Source organism: Petaurus breviceps, unplaced genomic scaffold, assembly GCF_028583685.1.
Source record: "Petaurus breviceps papuanus isolate PSGF00001 unplaced genomic scaffold, PetGlider_PUasm1.0 174, whole genome shotgun sequence".
Lineage (NCBI taxonomy): Eukaryota > Metazoa > Chordata > Mammalia > Diprotodontia > Petauridae > Petaurus > Petaurus breviceps.
In genome coordinates this window covers 44425288-44446676 of record NW_027185761.1, presented here as the reverse complement: position 1 = coordinate 44446676, position 21389 = coordinate 44425288, and the positions used below count along the sequence as shown (strand labels likewise).

Sequence of the window (21389 nt, the reverse complement as noted above, 5' to 3'; positions counted from 1 at the left end):
CCACCACTGATTAGTAATGTTAACTAACAGTATTCATTAGGCCCTCTTTACTTCCTGGGCAATGTTGCTCATTAGTTACTTCATAACTTTTTCTCAAACTTTGTTTTTCAAAAGTAGTCATCTTCAAGGATCATAGGAATGATCGATTTTGTGCCTTAGGCCACAGTCTAGTTCAGACCCCTTCTATTAGTAAGAAGCAGTCAGGATGTGAACCCAGGAGACCTGAATTCAAATTCAACTCTGACATTGAATACCTGTGAATGCAAGGGCAAATCACCTCTCAGGGATCTCATCTTCCTCCTCTGTAAAATGAGGGTGGATTGGACTAGCTACACATCTATTATATGCCCAGCACTGTGCTTCGGGCCTTTCACAAATATCACCTCATTTGATTTGCACAATAACCCTGGGGAGTAGATACCATTATAAGCCCCTTTTTACAGTTAAAGAAAGTGAGGCAAACTTTAAAAAAATAAAAGGGAATTGCCAGGGTGTAGCAGCAAGCACCCCATCATCCCCAAGGTGCCTGCTCACACAGGTTCTTGGATCTGCTTTGTTAAAGGAAAGCAACTCAAAATGGGTTAACAAGCTTACTTATCAGTCAGACATATATCGTTTACCTCGTTCAGGGGAAAAAGGTCAGCACCCCAAACTTCAGAATATACAGACAGTACTATCAAGACAGAAACAGATCAAGCACACAGCTTTCCAAACTGTGCAACCATTACATCCATACCAAACAACATCTGGGTTTCAAAGCTGGGGGACTCTCAACAACGGCTTCCCACAATTCAGATCAAATCACAGAACACTTCTCAAAGTGAGTCCCAAAACAAAGCTACACATCAGGGCTTATATAGCCTTCTCCTGGCTCAGAAAATGTAACAACCTTATTGACTCACTGGCCAATCAAGAAGTATCTACTGAAAAACAAGCCTCCCACCCCAGGCTCCAGGTGCACATTAGCCTAGGGGCAGGGAAGATCTTTAAAATTTACACTCTCATTACACAGGGTCAGAAAGTGTCTGAAGTCACATTGGAACTCAGGTCTTCCTGACTCCAGTGCTCAATCCATCATCTAGCTGCCTTTGAGGAAGGTCCCTTCCTACTCAGATCCTAAGATCTACAATATCTTTCTCTCACCAAAAATAACTAAAGACACTACTGCAAAGAAAAAGAATGCCAGGAGCCCGGGACCTGAGTTCGGGGATCCGGCCTCAGACACTTAACACCCACACAAAAAAACTAGCCGTGTGACCTTGGGCAAGTCACTTAACCCCAATTGCCCTCCAAAAGGCAAAAAAAAAAAAAGAAAAAGAAAAGCCAGCCAATGCCTCCCCCCACCCCCACTGCAAACCCTTCACTCTAACCCAAGATTCCCAACTGCTGCCCTCAACAGAAATGAGAAGTTAGAACTCTTTCAACAGAAACCAGGAAAAAGCAGGCATAAGATGACTGCTGAGGTGTTAACTTTGCTCAGTTTCTGATAATATAAGATGGTATTCCTAACTCCTTCAAAGGAGTGAGATCTCCAATCATTCTCCACCCTTGGAGAGGTGACTGGCAGTGGGATCCACTCCCACTCTCCACCTAATGTCTTCCATATGCCAAGATAGAAGCTATACTTGAAATTCATTACAAGCGCCATCATTCTTGGGTGCTGATGTCAGCCAGCAGCAGCTTACATTTCTTATTATTTTTTTTTAAAGTTCTCTCTCTTTCTCTCAATAAATTGATGCTTATTAGCCACAGTCATATTTTAGAGACTGAAAGGCTGATGGATATTTAAACTTTTCCTGATTGTATCAACTATCAAAATCCCCTTCTCCCCAAAACTACTGTTTATTCATTTTGTATATATTAGTACGTAATTCTCACATATACAGAAAATAAGTTCTTTGAGGACTGAGGCTGTTTTCATTTTTGTATTTGTATCCTCAGTGATTAGTTAGTGCTTAATAAATGCTGGCTGACTGATTTCCTTGGTACTTTCTTCCCCCAAAAAACAGGTCACAGCTCCTCTAGAGTTGGAGCTGCTGTTATTGGAAAATCCATCACTCTGTGGACAATCTGGGAATGACCCTTCTCTCTGCCTTTAGCTAGGTCAGTCCTTGGACCACAGCCATGCAGCCTATCCCTGGTTCCATACTCTTAAGAGCCTATCCTGCCATAGCAGAGGAAAGCCTGAGAATAGGACTGAAGGGGTCTATACGATGACTTCTACGTGAGAAACAATCTGGTCCTTCCCACTCCCTAATTTAAGATCTATAAGGTTCTTGTAAGCAAACTGAGGCACAGGGAAACAGAGACTTAGTCAAAGGTCATGCAAGTGCCTGTATTTTTGCCTCTAAAACCCAGGGCAGTGTCTGGAACAAAGAAGATGTTGAACATATGTTTTTTTTTTTTTTTTGCTTTTTGGAGGGCAACTGGGGTTAAGTGACTTGCCCAAGGTCACATGGCTAGTTTTGTGTTAAGTGTCTGAGGCCGGATCTGAACCCAGGTCCTCCTGACTCCAGGGCCTACACTCTATTCACTGTGCCACCTAGTTGCCCCGAAGTATAACATATGTTGATTAACTGACCGACTGAGGTAGTATTTGAATTCAGGCCCTGACTCTAAATCTAGCATTCCTTCCATGATATGCCTTTCCAGTTTTTGTTATTAACAATAAAGTTCTATATTATTTAGAATCTTAACAGAAGACTTCTCAAGCCTTATTATTTCTACTTCTTTCAGATGAGATTATTATTGGCAAATTGCTGAGTACCTGAGACCCAAAGAAGCAACACAGCTTGCCTCTCATCCATTTTCTAATTGGGGGACCAAGTCAGTCACAGTACTGGAAAAAGAATCTGGAAGGCCTCCTTCCAAGTTCTGAGGTTCAGAAATGAACCAGATTGGCTCGGAAGTGTCCAAGGAAAACAGTGGCGGTTCTATTTTGAATTGGAAGAATTATTAGTAGTCTCCAACATTTTCTTAAGTTGTCTTGGTTCTTTTGTGATTTTTATACCAGCATTTTCCATATAACCTACCTCTCCCCACCATACTCAAGTGAATACAACAAGGATCTATGATCTTTTCCTTGTAACAAAAAATAACTCAACTTTATCCAATAGATACTTTGTTAACTTTGCCCGACAGTATATGTGACAGTCTGCACCCATAGTCCCCCACTTTTCTAAAGAAAGGTGGCAAGTACATCTCCTCACCTCTTCTATGGGCTACAATTAGTCATCACACTCACACAGTTTTGTTTGGGTGTTTGTTATTTACGTTACCGTGGCCATTGCCTATATTGTTTTTCTTCTGCCTCTAACATTTTCATCTGATCTTCTATACTTTGTTTCTAAACTTCCTATATAATTTTTTTCTTTGCAGTATTTTTTCATGCCCAACCTACAGCTGTGTACCTCTGCTATTCTATATAGAATTTGGATTGGAATCAATGTCTAAAAAAAATATTGAGTAGTTCTGGATAAGAACTCTAAACGGAGAGAGACTAAATGTAGGAACCTAGCCAAAGACAGCAGCCCCCATGTGGTTCTCTTGGCTCCTCCAAAACTTTCTCTAACAAGCATTCGTGTCCAAACAGGAGTGTCCAATGTATTTACCATGAATTCATTTCTCATTTCTTTTATTCATCCTACCTAAAAGGAGTGCTAAGCAAGAACGGAAGTCCATCTGGTAATACACTTAATCCCTTCCACATCACAACTTTCCCCATCACGGTTTTGATATATCACAGGCTGGCATAATAAATGAAATGGGAATTTTGAGGCAGTTTTGAAGAAGTTGCAGATGACACAGAAAAAATTTAGAAACTTAGAAATGCATAAAATATGTGTATAATATCAACATATTTTATCTTTTATCATTAATATATACAATTTCTTCTCTGGTATGAAGGGAGGTCCATAAAATTTTACACAGATTTCCCAGATTGTGGGGTGCATGCCCCTAGCCTCTGTGACATGGAACTATATTGTATTGAAAAGAAAGGGAAAACTTAAGAATGGATGACAGTTGACATTTACAGAGAATTTTTAAGGTTCACTGATGTTATCTCACAAAGGCTTCTCAGGGAAGGGATCATGAGCTCCACGTTACAAGAGAAACAAGACTAAGAAGGGTTAAGTAATTTGAGTCCTGCATCTTCACACAGCTAGCAAGTGGGAGAACTTAGAGACTTACACAGTTGAACATATAGCTTTCTTGGCAGAATGTAAGTTCCTTGAGGACAGGGACTGTTTCATTTTGGTCTCTGGAGCCCCAATGCTTGGCATATAGTAAACTGTTAATAAATACTTGTTGGATTAATTGCTGGCTCCAAATCCATGTCTAACCACTCTGCAGCAAATGAATTCCCTCACAGGAAAAATGTAATGGCCAGCAGTCTTGGCCCCAGAAATGAGACAAGGGAAATACCTGACTTTTCTTTGGGTGTCGGGGAGGGCATCGGAAATGGAGGATTAAGGACTATGGGTACAAAATGTTGCTTATGCTATCAGATCCTGTTACCGATTGGTTGATTTTGTGGTGAATTTTCTGTTATTACAAGCAAAGTTTACATGGAGGTAAATCAAATAGGATTTAGTTCTAAGGTTTCCTTGAACCCAGAACACACACTGCACACAAGTGGTGTAGAAATAGTAAATATTAGAGACACAGCGGTGTAGTAATATATAGCTATGAAGGCAGAGAAAATACTAGTAGAGCAAGGGGCAGTGTGTGGCTGTTGGATTTAACCTGAATTTGCCTTTCAAGCACTCTGAGCATCCCAAAGCACCAACCTCTTTAGAGGAAGGGTTGAGGATTCCAGTTCCTTTTGCAAGTTAAGAAATAGGAAAGGCACCTAAGTCTAAATTACCTTCTATTAAAAAAAAATTCTGTTCATACACCCAGTAAGACAATTGATTTACTGTTAAGTTGTTCTTCCTGAGTTCAGCCCCATCCTCCATGTAAGAAATTCCTGGTGTGAAAAACTTCTACACAGATGTGGATCCTTTTGCAATTTAGATAGTATTAGACCCTAGATCTAAGAAAGCTCCTGGGGGAGAATTGAGAGGTTAATGATTTCTCCAAAGTCACACAATCTGGGGTCAGAGGCAAAGACTTGAACCTATATCTTCCTTACTCCAAGGCTCTCAAACTTAAGTAGCCCCCTTCCCAAAAAAAGTGTGTTAATTACTTGATTTGCATATGAAAGAACTTAGGGTTCACTCTACTGGCACTTCTTAGGCTTTATTTAGGCTTACTTGGCATCATTTAAGGGGCAGCTACTTGGTTCAGCGGAAAGAGTGCTGGGTTTAAAATAAGGAAGACATCTTCCTGAGTTCAAATCCAGCCTCAGAAACTCACTAGCTGTGTGACCCTGGGCAAGTCACTTAACCCTGTTTGCCTCAATTTCTCATCTATAAAATGAGATGAAGAAGGAAATGGCAAACCCTTCCAGTATCTTTGTCAAGTAAACCCCCAAAAGAAGTCACAGAAGTCAGACATAACTGAAAGGACTGAACAGCAGCAGGTATCACTTAGGTTTCACGTAAATAACAGCATTTCTTTATTTCCTTGGGTCATTTATAGGTCCCAGTGGAAAGAATGCTTGAATCAGAGCTGAGACCCTGGGCTAGAAAGCTGGCTAGGCCACTTAGCACCAAGGTGACTTTGGACAAATGAACACCTCCCAGGACCTCATTTCCTCATGTAAAATAAAGGCATTGGAATAAAAGGTTTCTGAGGTCCCTTCAAGCTCCAGGCAGATGATCTCTTGAACTCTTCTCTTTAAGAAGGGAAGATAAAACCTCAAAAATCCTTTCAGGCAATGGTCAAGTCAAAGGAAGTTTAAGGGGAGACAGCACAGACATAGAGGTTGGAAGGGTTTTAGATGTCCAGTACAACTGTTTTCCTTTAAAGAAGTGACTTTGCTTATTACTTTTGCTGAGACTTTTAAACTATGATGTATTTCCAATCTAATCACCAAGTAAAATAATTTTTTTAATTGATAAGGTTAGAGTCTGTGTTCACCCCTTGTGAATATAGAAATATATAAAGCCTTTATAAAGATTTCCAAAGTAGAGATGCTATCCTCACTGTCTTAAGAGTTCATATCAAGTCCAACCCCCTCATTTAAAAGATGACAAAAGTGAGGCCCATGGGATGAAGTGAATTTGTCCAAGGTCACCTGAGGCATTAAGTTGCAGAGGTAGATTTGATGCTCGCTCCTCTCGATTCCAGAATCGGTGCTCCTGTGTACAAGGCTAGTATTTATATATCACTAAGAGGTTTGCACAGTGCTTTACAAACATGATCTCATTTGATTCTCATTATAACCCTGGGAGGTGGGTGCTATTATTATCTCCATTTTACAGATGAGAAAACTGAGGCAGACTGAGGTAGTGTGACTTGCCCCGGGTCACACAGCTAGAAAGTGTCTGAGGCAGGATCTGAACTCAGGTCTTCCTGTCTCCAGGCCCAGCACTCTCATACACTGAGCTACCAGCTGCTAGTTTTTAACTGGTTTTGTTCATTGCTGCCCTGGTATCTATCCCTCCAGCCTTGGACCATATCAGTCACAAAGGCTCACTGCCATAAAACTCCCAGTCACAGACAAAGGACTCAGGCTGTGGCCCAGAGCTGGTTCTGAATTAGCAGCTTTCCAGGAACTTCAAGGTCAGCCACACACAGGCTGCCTGCTTTACAGAAAACTCTTCATTCTACATCTGCATTGGAAATATAACATTTAAAGTGATGCTGAATAAACTACATCCAAATATAGCACCCTAGGGCAAGTAGGTGGTGGAGTGGATAGGCCTTTGCCCTGGAGACCTGAGTTCAAACCTGACCTCAGACATTTGACACTTACTAGCAGTGTGACCCTGGGCAAGTCACTTAAACTCCATGGTGTGTGTGTGTGTGTGTAATAGAATAAATGAATCAGGTTAATAATTGTACAGGTTGTTTGAGCAAGGGTTTTAATTTGCTCAGATGAGACAATATTGGAGCACTTTAAGCTACAGAATCCACAGAATCATAGACTCAGAGCTGAAGACCAGCTAGTCCCTCATTTCATAGGTGAGGAAACTCAGGCCCACTTAGTCTCACCTAAGTGATTTGTCCAAGGCCATACGTCTAGTAAATAGTGAGCAGGACTTTAAGCCATGTTTGGTCTGTGACTCCAGGGCCAAGGCCAGTCACTGTACCACTGCTGCATCTTTAATATATACCAATTCTTCCTCTAGTTAATGAATTAACAGCATTTCACAATTTTCTCATAATTTTACTTTGACCTATGAGAAAGAGGAGCTCCCTTTCTCTCTCTCTCTCTCTCTCTCTCTCAATGCAAACTCTCTGTTTCCCACTCTCAGTAAGACAGGGAAATCAGACACCATCCAGCTCAACCCTGCCTCACTTTTAACAATGTGCTCCAGGTCATAGGGCTGCTAAGTGTAAATGTCCAATGGAAGGGTTCTAACCCAGGGCTTCCTGACAGTCCAGCTGCTCAAGTAAAAACAATGTTGAGAGGGGAGAGAAGAAAAGCATCAAGTCAACTTTTTTTTAATAATAAAATACGGGGTCAGTTTTGTAGTACGGCATTCAGTGACCACCCTGACAGAAGGCCATCATGCCGATATGCCGACACAATACAGCAGGGATTTATTGTTCTTTTGCTATTAAGCTAACCTCTTAGCATGCCATATGATTTTTAAAATAGCATTAGGGACTCAAGACCGATGTGGTCATTTGCAGTATGTTTTCACACATGTCATATATTGATGGATTCCTCCCCTGATCAGAGATGGGACTGAAAAACTTCAATTCCTATTAAGTTGCAGCCTTTATTCTTTTTACCTGAGGCTACCAAGGAAAACAGATCCTGAACCATAAAGAAATGGTGATAATTTTCAGTCTTCCCTCTCAGATTTGTGCATAGATTTGGAGAAGTACCCCAATCAGTAATTCCCCAGCTTTGAGGTACAACCCTCAGGGGTGAACTTATTCAAAGCCCCTACTTTTTCCATATAAACTAACTTCCTCAACATCCAAAGCTTTACTATTCTCATGGGAAATTACCAGAGCCCAGGGAAAAGCAGTGGAAGCTGGGAACTTCTGGGGGCCTCCCAGCAATTAGAAGCCAGGTGTCAACAGCCTTTAAAAAGCTGCTGCCTCCCTCATTATAAGTAGAAATGAAGGGGGAAACCCCCCTAGAGTTAGGCAGCAAATTCAAGTCTTCCAGGCTATGTATTTTTTACTCTCTCCTTTTACTGGCTCCTTTGTTAAGGGTTTGAAGATAAAGCCTTGTCTCAGAGATGTGTCAGCTTTCAGGAATTCCCTACATTTGTCTGTGTTATGTTACTCCCATCGGTCAATAGTTATCTCTGAGGTTCCTGGACTAACTTGGAAATCCAAACTGTCAGTTGCTTAAAGAAAATTGAAGTCCTTCTTCCAACAATTTAATTAACTTCTATCCAGCATAATTGGATTGCCATGGTGGAGAAGTTAAGTGGGGGTGTAGAATGGGCTCTCAGACAGTCTAGTAGGGAAGGAGCAGGATGAAGTGACCTTTTAGGTTCTTGATTTTACTTGAGTAAATTGTCAGGAGAAGTGGCCTGGGTCAGCCTTGCAATCGCAAACTGGTTTAAGAGCTATCGCCACAAGTTCTGGCTGACTAACCCCTAGGCGCATCCCTCAACCTTCTCAGGGCTCTTGGCAACTAACCCTGGAAGATTAAAAATTCCAGAAAAGTCATTTATCTGCTTTGGGGGAGGGAATTTCTGAAAATCCCAGCGGGGAACATCAGCAACCACAACAAAGTCTCCACACCTCAGTGTTAACAAGGCATAGATGACTAGACCTCTCTGGGTCTCCGTTTCCTCGATGGTAAAATGAGGAGACTGAGGAGACGGGACTGCAGGGCTATGTGACCTCTGAAGTTACATCCTGACCTAAAATGCTGACAATTCCTTCCAAATAAAGATGGATTACTACCAATGAGAATTGGAAAAATGGCCCCCTTATCCTTACTCCAGTTCTTAATCTGGGGTCCAAGAACTTTTTTTAAATTTAATAATGTATTTTGATACATTTTAATTTACATTTAATAAACTTAATAATGTAATAAAATATTTTAATGATGTATGTAACATTTTAATAATGTATTTCACCATCATTGTTTTTCTTTGTAATCCTGTGTATTACATATTGTAGCCTGTAAAATGTATTTTATTTTATGCTTTTAAAACATTTTTCTGAGAAGGGCATGATAGGTTTCACTAATCAGCCAGAGGGACATAAATAGGGTTAAGAATTCCACCCTTCATTTAGTCCAGTCACACCATGATTATTTTTAAAGATTGATCTCAAGTCCCACACCCTCCAGAAAACTTTCCAAGCCATCCAGGGTTATCCTCTTCCTTACCTGCCTGCCCATAGGTCTTATTATCAATATGTTTTAGAATTTAATCATGATCACACATAATATTGACTTATGGTGCCCTGTTATATGTAAGTCTTGTTTTCTAACTAAAATCAGGGTGAAAGTATTCTAATCTTTAAATAACTCCTCGTCCTTCCTCCCCAGTCCTATGCCTATGCTAGGCACTTAGTGAGGGTTAATAAACATTTGTTGAGTTGAAGATACTTTCAGAAAAATCAAAGGTAGAAAGAATATAGGTATATAGGGGCTAAAATGGACTAGGCAACAATAGAAACAGTTATGAATTACTGGCTTTTTTTTTTTTGCTTTTTCCCCCTTTAGTTCATCCAATAAAAGCATTTATTAAGCCCCCCAAAATCTGCACAGGACTATGTAAATCTTTTCTCACGCTGATGCATCAACCTTCAAGAACTAGAATTAATTTTTGAAATCACTTAAAAAAAATTAGACACAGTCACACTAATTGCTAAGGAAAGGTATGACAAGGAAGCACTTACCAGTGACTAAGGAAAGAGAAGAATCAATAAGGTACTGAAGGCAAGGGTCTCTGATCCAAAGCTGACCTGGACAGAACTAAAGGCAAATAAGCCCTTGTCCAAATACTGAGCTTCCTGGCATAGGCAACAGTCTTCTATATTCACTGACCAAATCTGCCACCTCTTAGCTTGAAAATCCTAACTATGGGGTGGGGGGAGGGGTTGTCCAGTAATCATGACACTGTCAAAAATCCAAAATGGACATACATATTTGATTTCATGGAGTACCATAAACTAAAAAAAAAATTACTATTTCAATATAATTGGTTTCTTTTGGGATCCTATGTATTTTGTGCATTTAAGAGCATTATTCATCACACACACAAAAAAAGGTTAAGGACTCCAGATCTAACCAGATTACCCATTCCATAGATTAATCAACTAATCAGTGAGCATGAGAATAAAAGAAAAGCCCAGAGGGTAAGTGACCTATACAAAGTCACACAACAGTTAGCAGTCAGGGCTGGAATTCAAGACGGTCAGGCCCTTATTCCTTACTTTCCCCTCCCCACTTTGCAAAAGAATCTCCCAAGTCAGACCATGGCAAAGTTTCTTCTTGGCTCTATTAAATTAAGTTTTATTAGACTGATATTGAAGCTCCTGAAATGAAATGTAGGTTCACAGATTCGGACCCAGATGGGACCTTGGAGGATCCATCCATATCCTACACTATCTCATTTTACTCAGGCCAAGTGACTTGCTTGCCACCAATAGTCTACTCAAGGGCTAATATGTGCCCCAAACTGGAGGTACAAAGACAAAAATGAGAGATGTGGCAGGCATGATCTAAATTAGTGGTAACTAATAACAAAAATAATGTGCTTCTCCATCACTTTATCATTTGCAAAGCAATCCACATATGCGACCTCACTGGAACCTCTTAACTCTGTGAAATATAGGCCTCATCTTACAGATGAGGAAACTAAGTCTGAGAGGTTAAGTGAGCTCCAAAGTTTATAAGGCAGGTTTTGAACTCTGCTAGGTGTCAAAGTAGATAGAGCACAGGGCCTGAAGTTAGGATGATTCATCTTTTTGAGTTCAAATCTGACTTAGGACACTAGCTGTGTGACCTTGGGCAAGTCACTTCACCCTGTTTGCCTCAGTTTCCTCATTTGTAAAGTGAGCAGGAGAAGGAAATGGCAAACCACTCCAGCATCTCTGCCAAGAAGAGTCACACAACTGAAAGACTCAACAACAGCGTATTTCCTGACTTAAGTCAGGATCTGGGCCACCTATTGTATTTGTCTGTAACTCCAAACCCAATTCTTCTCCACAGCCCCACACAGTGTCCCAAGGACATGGCTGACCTCTGGGAACTTGGAAGCCATGAACTGTTATCAGTTACTTGAGTCATCTGAATTTCAAAGTAAACTTTTGGGAGTCTGACAAAAATAGGCAGTGTGGAAAGGCTGAGAGGAGTAAAACATTAACTTGCCTCGGGCCAATCTTCTGAAATTTGTCTTTGGTCAGTGAGAGCTGGTTCTAATTGAAGGGTTTCCCTCCAGGCTCTCAACAGTTTTCCCCCTTCAGCTACAGCTTTAGTGAAAAGCAGCTCTACAGGTAGAAAATAAATTCCCGGGCTAAACAGAGAGTGATTATGCAGCCACAGGCAATGGAGAGTGGGGTCCCTCACAGTCTCACACCAGGGAACAATACAACTGTCAGGTCAAGTGTATGAAGGGCGAGGCCCCCGCCGGGCAGCTGCAAGAGAAAGCAGCAGACAGATCTACTCCCAAGCAGCTGAGGGAACTTTATCTTACAGTGCATACATTAAGACTTCTCAAAGGCAGGATTGTTAAGAGGTCGCCTCTTTTTAAGCCCGGGTTGTCCAAGCCCTTCCATTCCATTTTAGGTTCTACCTAGAAGGACCCTCTGATTGCAATGATCTGTCACCTAGGTTTGAAAAAAACAGCTTTCCCAGAACTTCCTACTCCAGGCACAGAAAGCCCAGATTTCAGTCTATTGGAATTCAGGCGATTATCCTGCACCTCTGATCTGTGATAGAAATCTGCCTTCTGACTGATTCTGCAGCCACACCTTCCTTTCATTGCCCACAAGAGACTCCTCTGTCCATTGACTTTTTTTTAAGTTTAAAAATTTTACTGATCCCTTTTTAGTTTGCCCCCATCATTATTCCTGATTACAGACTACCGTTTCCCAACTTCTTCCCTCCCCAAAAGGGTCTTTTCTAGTTTCCAAGAATGTAAAGGTGGGGGATAAGCAGTGCAGAAATATATGCAGAGTTCCACAAGCATAGTCCCACCTCAGAATCTGTAGGGTAGCAGAAGAAAAGAGATGCATTACCTGGTATAGTCCCCTTTGGCTTCCTGTAAGGGGGAGGGAAGGAGAGAAAACAAAATTAAAATGTTTCCTTCTAGTTCATATATTAAGTATAACATCAGATGGATCAGAGGAATTATGCTGGTTATTTCTGCCCCTTCCTTCTCTCCATCCCCCCACCCCAGGAGTACTACTTTCTAAACCCTAACAGTCCAGAGTCAGCAAAGGTTAGGACTTGGGGAAGCAAGCATGCTTTCGAAAAAGAGAACGTCTTCCTGCAGTACTCCCAGGGAAGAGAATCTGGCACAGAAAGACAGCCAGGTTTTGTTATTGTTAAATGGAGAGACAAGAATTTGTGAAAAAGCACTAATAATTAAGTCTCATTTCTCAAAAGCCCGGGTGATTAAATGCATTTGTATGCAAGTGGTGGGAACAGACATCACCAGCCCCTGGGATCCAAGTACCGAACACATAGTATGTCTCTAATTCCTAATGCAGCATGAAAACAGACCTTTTTTTTTTTTTGATTAATAGAATCTTCAAGGGTTAAAGGGCAATCGGTTACTACGGCTCAAAAGACAGGCAAAGGTGACTATATTTCTATTAACTGTCAGCGCTGTACTTACAAATTAACGACCGTGAAAACCGAGAACCCAACAAAATTAATTTAGAAGGTCCTTTCCCAAGAGTTTATTCTTAGTTTTGTTTCGTTTCCCTAGGGGGATTAAACTTGTTGTACATTTACATATCTTATTTCACACACACACACACACACACACACACACACACACACACACACACAACACCCCCGCTTTTACCCAGGCAATGCTCCATGCTAAAACCAGGGACCCACACTTCATTTGACAAACTGATTACTACTAGAATATGTTTCGTCATATTCATGGTTGCACGCAAAGGACTAAAAACTCCCAACTATGAGAATGCACTCCCTCCTTGCATCTTCCTCTTAGAGCCCTTGGTTTCCCTCAAAGTTTCAGGTTGCAAGCAAAAGGCTAAAACTCCATTAATTACTAGGATATGCACAAATGTTTGTTGCAGGTAGCAAGGAAGTGTGTGTGTGGGGGGGGGGGGGGGAGGACAGATATCAAGCAAAACTTACCTGCAAAATGAGCGCTGCTAACTTGAAGACTGTTTCACTTTCTACCTCGATCTGCCCCTGTTTGCAAAGGAAAGAACATCACAGATCATCCCACCGACTTCCCTCCCTCTGCAGCTACTAAGCTGCCAGTCTGAGCCCCTGTCACTCTCCAGCGCCTTCAGTTTACGATCAGCCGCGGACTATACCATTGAAGTGGGAATGGGAGGGGGGTGGGGATAGGAAAGGGGAGGGTAGCCACAGAAACTATGAAACTGTCTTGGGACAAAAGCTTTACCACCCGCGCCAGGGATTTTAGCAAAAAACAGCGTCAGGGAAATTAATCAGGGAGCTGAATTCTGAAAGAGACAGACCTGGGTCTGATGCTTAAAGTTTCAGGTCCCCTAAAAGTGAATTATTCCTTTACTCCTATAGTTCCCCATTTTCAAGCCCTGCAGGTTTGGCCAGATTACTTGGCCCTCAACTGTTTCCCCAAGATAATATTTCTCTCTGCTATATAGGTTAAACGAGTTCATGAACAATGAAAAGGATAGGATTTTTTTTCCCCTGACACCTCTGTAATTGAATTGATATTTCCGACTTCACAGGTAAAATATGCCATATAATTTTTATAAATATAGCAAAAGCACCCAGATCACTGGACTTCCTTTACTGCTGATGCTTTGGATAGGGCAGTTTGGGAAAATTCAATCTACAGTGATTATTTTCTCACCCTTCAGACAGAAAAAGCAAGGTGTAGCATAAAAAGTAGGTAGTCTGGTTGCTTTAATAGCCAATATGTGATTTTACCCATAATGTCAGAGGTTCAGAGAAGGCGGGAAGTAGAAGAATGAGGGGGTACTGTGGAAAGAAACAGGATTTGGGGGTTACATCCCAGCTCACTATTGCCTTACTCTCTGTATTAACAAGGCATTCAACTTCAAATGGTTCAGAACTGTCTGACTCTTCCTGACCCCGTGGACCATATGGTCAATGAGGGTTTTCTTGGCAAAGATGATGGAGTGGTTTGCCACTTAAGGTAAAACAAGGTTAAATGACTTGCCCAGGGTCACACAACTAGTGAGTGTCTAAGGCTGGATTTGAACTCAGATCTTCCTGACTCTAGGTCCAGCCCTCTATGCACAGTCATCTAGCTGACTCATACTATAGGATTATAAATCTGGAACTGTAAGGGAGATGAGCAATTATCTAGTCTGATCTCATTTTATAAATTAGGAAACTGAAGCCCCAGAAAGTTTAAGTGTTTTGCCCAAGGTCACTCAGGTAGTAAGGATCACAGGCGAGATTTTAATCCAGTTTTTCCAATACCAAGACCAACCTCCCATTGTTAGAATGCACTCCCTCCTTGCATCTTCCTCTTAGAGCCCTTGGTTTCCCTCAAATCCACCTTCTACAAGAAACTTTTTTGGGTTTCCCCTTGTGACTAATTCCTTATTCCCTAGAATACCTTCATCTATTTTGTGTTCTTATGTGTATGCATGTGTTGGTTTCATGGCCATCTCCTCCCAAACACTGGTTGTAAACTCTTTAAAAGAGGACAGGTAGTTATTTGCTTTTTGTATCCTCAGAAATCAAGTCATTCTATAAGATGCTTTTTAAAAAAAGTTTTCATTGATGTCTTTTGAGTTTTTTATATTATCATAGTTTCCCCAAGTATCCCTCTCCTTCCCCATCTTAGAGAGCCATCCCACAGCATTAAAAAAAGAAATAGAAGAAAAAAGCATAACTGATCGATGCACTGGAAAAACTCTGAACATATATGCAATGCACAACGCTTGCGGTCTTCCAACCTCTAGAAAGGGGTGGGAATAAGAGACTCTTAAGAAATGCCTTTGATAGTTTAGAAGGTGAGCTTCAGGAAGTGAGGGACCCTGTTTTGGCTTTTCTTTGTATTCTGAGGCAGCACACAGTAAGCACTTAATAAATGCTTTTGACTGATAGCTAATTTCTACTCTGTTATCTGTTGTAGTTTCTTCATCTGTAAAAGAGGGCCACATGTGAGGTGACCTCTAAGGTTCTTTCCAGTTCTAAATCTTTGATCCAATATCCAATCAATATCAAGGAGTATTTATTTTATTTTATTTTATTTTTTTTGGACTGACTTAATACATTTTTTTCAGCATTCATTTTTGTAAGATTTTGAGTTTCAAAATTTTCTCCCTCCTTCCCTCCGCTCCCCCCTCCCCAAGACAGCAAATGATCTGATATAGGTTATACATGTACTATCATGTTGAACGTATTTCCACATTAGCCATGTTGTGAAAGAAGAATCAGAACAAAAGGGAAAAGCCACAAGAAAAAAAAAGTGAAAATCGTATGCTTCAGTCTGCAGTCAACTTCCATAATTCTTTCTCTGAATGTGAATAGAGTTTTCCATCATGAGTCTTTTGAATTGTTTTAGATTATTGTGTTGCTGAGAAGAGCTAAGTCTATCAAAGTCAGTCATTGCCCTATGTGGCTATCACTGTGTACAATGTTCTCCTGGTTCTTCTCACTTCACTCAGCATCAGTTCATATAAGTCTTTCCAGGTTTTTCTGGAGTCCACCTGCTCATCATTTCTTATAGCACAATAGTTTTCCATTACATTCATATACCACAACTTGTCCAGCCACTCCTGATTGATGGGCATTCCCTCAATTTCCAATTTGCCATCCCCCCCAAAAGGTGCTATAAATATTTTTGCACATGTAGGTCCTTTTCCCTTTTTTATGATCTCTTTGGGATACAGCCCTACTAATGGTATTGCTGGACCAAAGGATATGCATAGTTTTATAGAACAAGTATTTCTTAAGTGCCTACCATGTGCCAGGCTCTAATGGATCTTTTGTTTATGAAGACATTCCCCAATATATCCCATGGCTCTGCTGTCTTTGCTGTCACTAATCCTTTCAAAGTTGCTGATCAAAACCCACCCATCCCTGCCCATTCTGGCCAACATTTGTTCAAGTCCTAAAATATGAAAATGTTGGGGCGGCCAGGTAGCACAGTGAGTAAGAGCACCAGCTCCAGTGTTGAGAAGACCTGGAGATCAAATCCTGGGCTCAGACACTTAGCACCCACCCAGAAACACCTGGCCATGTAATCTTGAGCAAGTTACTTAACCCCAATTGCTTTAAAAAAAATGAAAATGTTTATGGGTACCTAGGTGGCACAATAGGAGCACTGGATTTGGAGTCAGGAAGACCTGAGTTCAAACCAGTCTCAGATACTTCCTGGTGAGGTGACCCTTGAAAATCACTTAACCCTGTTTGCCTCAGTTTCCTCATCTAGAAAATGAGCTAGAGAAGGAAATGGCAATGGTATCTTTGCCAAGAAAACTTCAAACGGGATCACAAAGATTGGATGTGATTGAAAAGACTGAATAACAGCAACAACACACAGGTACCTATGAATTTCTGCAGAGGTATTTCTATATAAAGAGTAAGGATGCTTTATGTCAAACTGTGGTGTTTACAAGGAGGATGTAATGGTTGTTTTGAAAAATTCTGTCCCCTGGTCTATGTTAGACCACAAAATCGAGCCCATGAAAAACAATTCCACACAAGATACTCTCCTTGCTTAAGTCATCAACAATGACCATTGGAATGTGGAGTTAGTTAACAGAGGCTCTTGAACTGAGAAGCAAAGGTCCTGGGAATGTGTCCTACATCTTAGCTTCCTCCTACCCACCACCTGTTAACTGGGGGTTGGAGATTTTCCTAGAATGATCCCAGATGAAATGGAGGGAAGTAAAGGGATTGAGATAATTGCATCCAGGGATGAGAAACATGTAGTTGAAGGCTAACTCTACAATTGGCAGGTTGAGAGCAGCATGGCTTAAGGGAAGATAGGGAGAGAATCCAGAATTTTTAACCAGGATTTGTGAAAGGGCTATTTATTTCTCCTCCATTAAATCTTTCCTTTCATTCATGTTGTTAAAAAAAAAATATCCAGTGTTAGCACTGTGTGGTAATTATCGCTCTTTCCTCTATATCTCAAAGTGAAAGTAAATCAATTCTGCCCTGTAGCACAGAGGTGTTGCTTCTGAGACTTGAGAGGAAGGCCAACTGCTATCCCTAAGCATAGAGTCTGGTTCTACATTTTTGCTCTTTTTGAGGGATTGCCAGTTCTGCACCTTTGAAATTTCAAGCTCTCCTTGAATTTGGCTGGTTATGAAATCAAAGGGAGGACAGAGAGACTGTAGAAATCAATTGTCATCTCAATCTTTCAGCACAAAGGTCATAATTTCCTAACCTGATGAGAAAAGATTAAGAGATAAATGCAAGAGCCCACCTGGCACGACAATCAAATGAAATTTGAGGAAAATCAAATTCCTTAAGTTCCACAAGAAGAAACTCTAAGAGAAAGGGTGGAACAAGGAAATGAGAAATATTCTGATCAGAAGATCAGAGCTCTAGACTGAAAATTAAACTTAAGAAGGATGACCCCTGAACACAATGGAAAAGTCAATGAAACCCTGAAATCTTTGAGAGAGGATATTATATAGAAGCTATTCAACAGAGCTGGGAATGAAAATGAAAGTTGAAAACAATTCCCACCACATCCCCATTTACCACAGACATATTCAGAGCTGGCTTCGAACAATGAATGCACAGTTTTGTTTAGGGAATTATTTTGGAATGACTTCAATATATATTTTGTATTTTCTTTACTATGTGTTTTAGAAGGCAAGCTCCTTGAGGGGAGGGACAATTTAGTTTTTTTTTTTTAATTTTTGCATCCTCAGTGTCTATAGAAGGGAGAAAGGAATAAGTATTGATTAAGCACCTATTATGACAACCCAGTGAGGTGGATGCTATTATTAGCACCATTTTACAAATGAGGAAACTGAGGGAAACAGGTTAAATGACTTGCTCAGGATCACACAGCAAGTAAGTAACTATGGTTGGATTTGAACTCAGGTTTTCTTGACTCTGGGGCAGCTAGGTGACCCACTAGATTGAATGAAGGGCTTAAAGTCAGAAAGACTCATCTTCCTGAGTTCAAATCAGGCTTCACACACATATTAGCTGTGTGACCCTGGGCAAGTCACTTATCCCTGCTTACCTCAGTTTCTCATTTGTAAAATGAGCTGGAGAAGGAAATGGCAAACTGCTCAATATCTTTGCCAAGAAAACCTCAAAAGGAGTCATGAAGAGTCAGACATGACTGAAATAAATGGACAAAAACAACCTCTTGACCCTAAGCCCAGTGCTCCCTTTCCTATACCTCTACTAGCTGTACTGTGCCTAGCACAGTGATACATAATCACTATTTGCTGAATTGAAGATAAAAAATACTGAGAAAGACAGATAAACTGTAGAAGCTGCAATCAATCAATCTCATCTTTGCAAAAATTAAAGGTGACAAGTGAGGAACTAAAGTCAGTCACCAAACGTTTATATTGTATTAGAGCTGAGATTCTTCACCTGTTTTGGGTCATGGGCCTCTTTGGCCGTGTGGTGGAGCTTATAGAACCCTTCTCAGAATAATGTTTTTACACTCTTGTATTACCAAGGAAGCCAATTATAATGAAATACAGTTAGTAAAATATATTATTAAAAAACACCACCACCACCACCAAGTTTCATGGACGCAAAGTTAAGAACTCCTGGACTAGAGTATGGAGCCTATCTCTGGGCCTCAGACAGCTTTAGATTTCTGACTAGTAGCCTATGTTGAGTGACTAAGTCTGACTCTGGGAGAGTCATCTTTTCCTTTGTGTGTCTTCATTAGACCATCTTAAATGGAGAATAATAATAATGACCATTTCACAGAATGTGGTGAAATTTAATTAAGACTTAGACTGTGGGAAACTTCATTAAGACCTATAAAGAACCAGAGAATTTCATGGATTAAGTACAAAGGACTACAGAAGTTGGGTGAGCCGAAGGTAGGGCTTTCTGCCAGTCATGTCAACACCAGTAACCTTAGAACAAGCTTACACTTGGTTACTACAACTGAGAGAAAGAGATGTCCCCAAACTGCAAAGGTAATGGGATCCTTCAACATGACCCCAAGACTGCCAAAAGTGGACAAAGAGAACTCAAGAAATGAAACAGATGATGTGGGCCAGTTCACAAGAACAGATGGGAGCCATATTCCCTGTGAGAACAGTGTACAGGGAGTTGAGTTTAGCTGCCTTTGTTTGGAGGATTGTAAGTTTAGAGCAAGAATGATTACGGACTTTATCAACTCTCAGGCTCTGGATATGAGACCCAAGGTGTGCACTTAGCTATTGTCTGTGGCCTCTTGGTCTTTCAAAACAAACCAGGCTCATGGCTTAGTTCCCATGTGTGGGGTCTCTTTGCAGGACCATAGCCAGAACATCTAACTGTCTGAAAAGTCTTGCAGATGCAGTCTACTAGTCACAAGAGTAAGCAGACAAAAAATGAGAGGCAGTGTGATAGAGTAGATAAAGTGCTTTGGGTCCAGAAGATTTGGGTTCAAATCCAGCAATAGACTGCATTTGCTGCATGACAGCCTCAGTCTGTGTCAGTCTCTAGATCTTTGCCCATGCTTAAAATGCACTTCCTCTCCTCAGCTGGATAGGGATGAGGGTGGGCACTGGATCTGTGATTTCACTGGTGTAAAGAACTCCCAGGTGAGGAAATTCCCTCTCCCAATGACCTTCAGCACATTCTCAGCTACTTCAAAGTCTTAGAGAGCTGCCTAAAGTGATTTGCCAATGGTCACAGAGCCCAATGTGCTCTGGACTTCTGATTCTAGGGATTTGTTTATAGGAAGTAAATACAAAGGTCAGCCTGGGGTCAGACCCTTGACACTGAAAGTCCATTTAAGCTCCATAATAATTCTTGCTCCAAACCTATAAACCTCTAAGGAATTCTAATTTCTAAGGAATTTCTAAATTTCTAAATTCTAAGGAATCCCTAGTTTCCTTCAAAGCTCAGTCTTACCTTTCATAATCCTCCCTAGAGCTGTTAATACCCTCTTCCCTCCTATCCCTGCCAGATCACTCAATATTTATTTTGTATATAGGCATTTTTATGTAAGTTCTTTTATCTTTTAGCACCATTCCTGGTACAATGGCTTAACAAAACCTTGTTGATTTGTTATTGTTCAGTCATTTTTCAGTCATGCCCGAAGCTTCATGACCCCATTTGGGGTTTTCTTGGCAAAGATACTGGAGTAGTTTGCCATTTTCTTCTCCAGCTCATTTTACAGATGAGGAAACGGAGGCAAAAAGGGTCCAGTGACTTGCCCAGGGTCGCCCATTTAGTAAATGTCTGAGGCCAGATTTGATGAGTCTTCCTGACTCCAGGCCCTGCACTCTGTCCACTGGGTCACCTAGCTGCCTTTGCAAATCTTAAAGTACTTTTATTCCCCTTCCTTCCTTCCCCTTCTTCACACAAATGGGAATTACCTCCATCCAGACATCTGTCATCATTTTTATAGCCTTAGAGAGCTGTCTAGGGGTAATGAGAGGTCATGTGACCTTGCCCATGCTTAGTATGTATCAGGTGAGAGTTGGACTTTGGATTTCCTCACTCTAAGGCAAGTCCCCTATCCATCACCATCATGCCTCTGAACCTGCTAGATAAATGGCAAATAGTATTATGACTCTATTAGTAATACTACTATATTAATATCTATATAATAACATATAATTACTAATCTCTACTGAACTACTACTACTAATTTTAAAAAGGACAAATATACAAATTGATGTAAAATCATCTTCACTAGATGAATAAATCTAAGCATCTATGAGAAATATCATAGTGAAGTGGAAAGTAAGTCCTGGAGTTGGGGGTCTAAGAACCTGTATTTGAATTCCTGCTCTGGCACTCAGTGCTCGTGTGATCTAGGGCAAGTCACTTAACCCCAGTTTTATATTGCTGCCTAGAGAGGCTAATCCACAGTAGAGGGTACCTCATATCTTAACCTATATGAAAGGCAGAATTATTATAAGGGAAAATAACCAAAAGAAAGACAGCTTGGTGGTGTAGTGGATAGAATGCTGGGCCAGGAACTAACTGTGTGACCCTGGGCAAGTCACTTCACCCTGTTTGCCTCAGTTTC

At 40.9% G+C, this 21389-nt stretch overlaps 1 protein-coding gene across 9 annotated transcripts in view; it reads right to left on the bottom strand.

Moving 5' to 3' along the window:
• The window catches only part of FRMD4B (FERM domain containing 4B), a 353851-nt gene that overhangs the window by 64030 nt on the left and 268432 nt on the right, over positions 1 to 21389 (bottom strand). For all 9 annotated transcript variants that reach the window (XM_069084137.1, XM_069084138.1, XM_069084139.1 and 6 more), the window contains 2 exons: positions 13370 to 13426; positions 12274 to 12296 (listed from right to left, as the gene is read on the bottom strand). In XM_069084137.1, coding sequence (XP_068940238.1) covers positions 12274 to 12296; positions 13370 to 13426 — 80 coding nt within the window. The remainder of the gene's footprint in view (positions 1 to 12273; positions 12297 to 13369; positions 13427 to 21389) is intronic.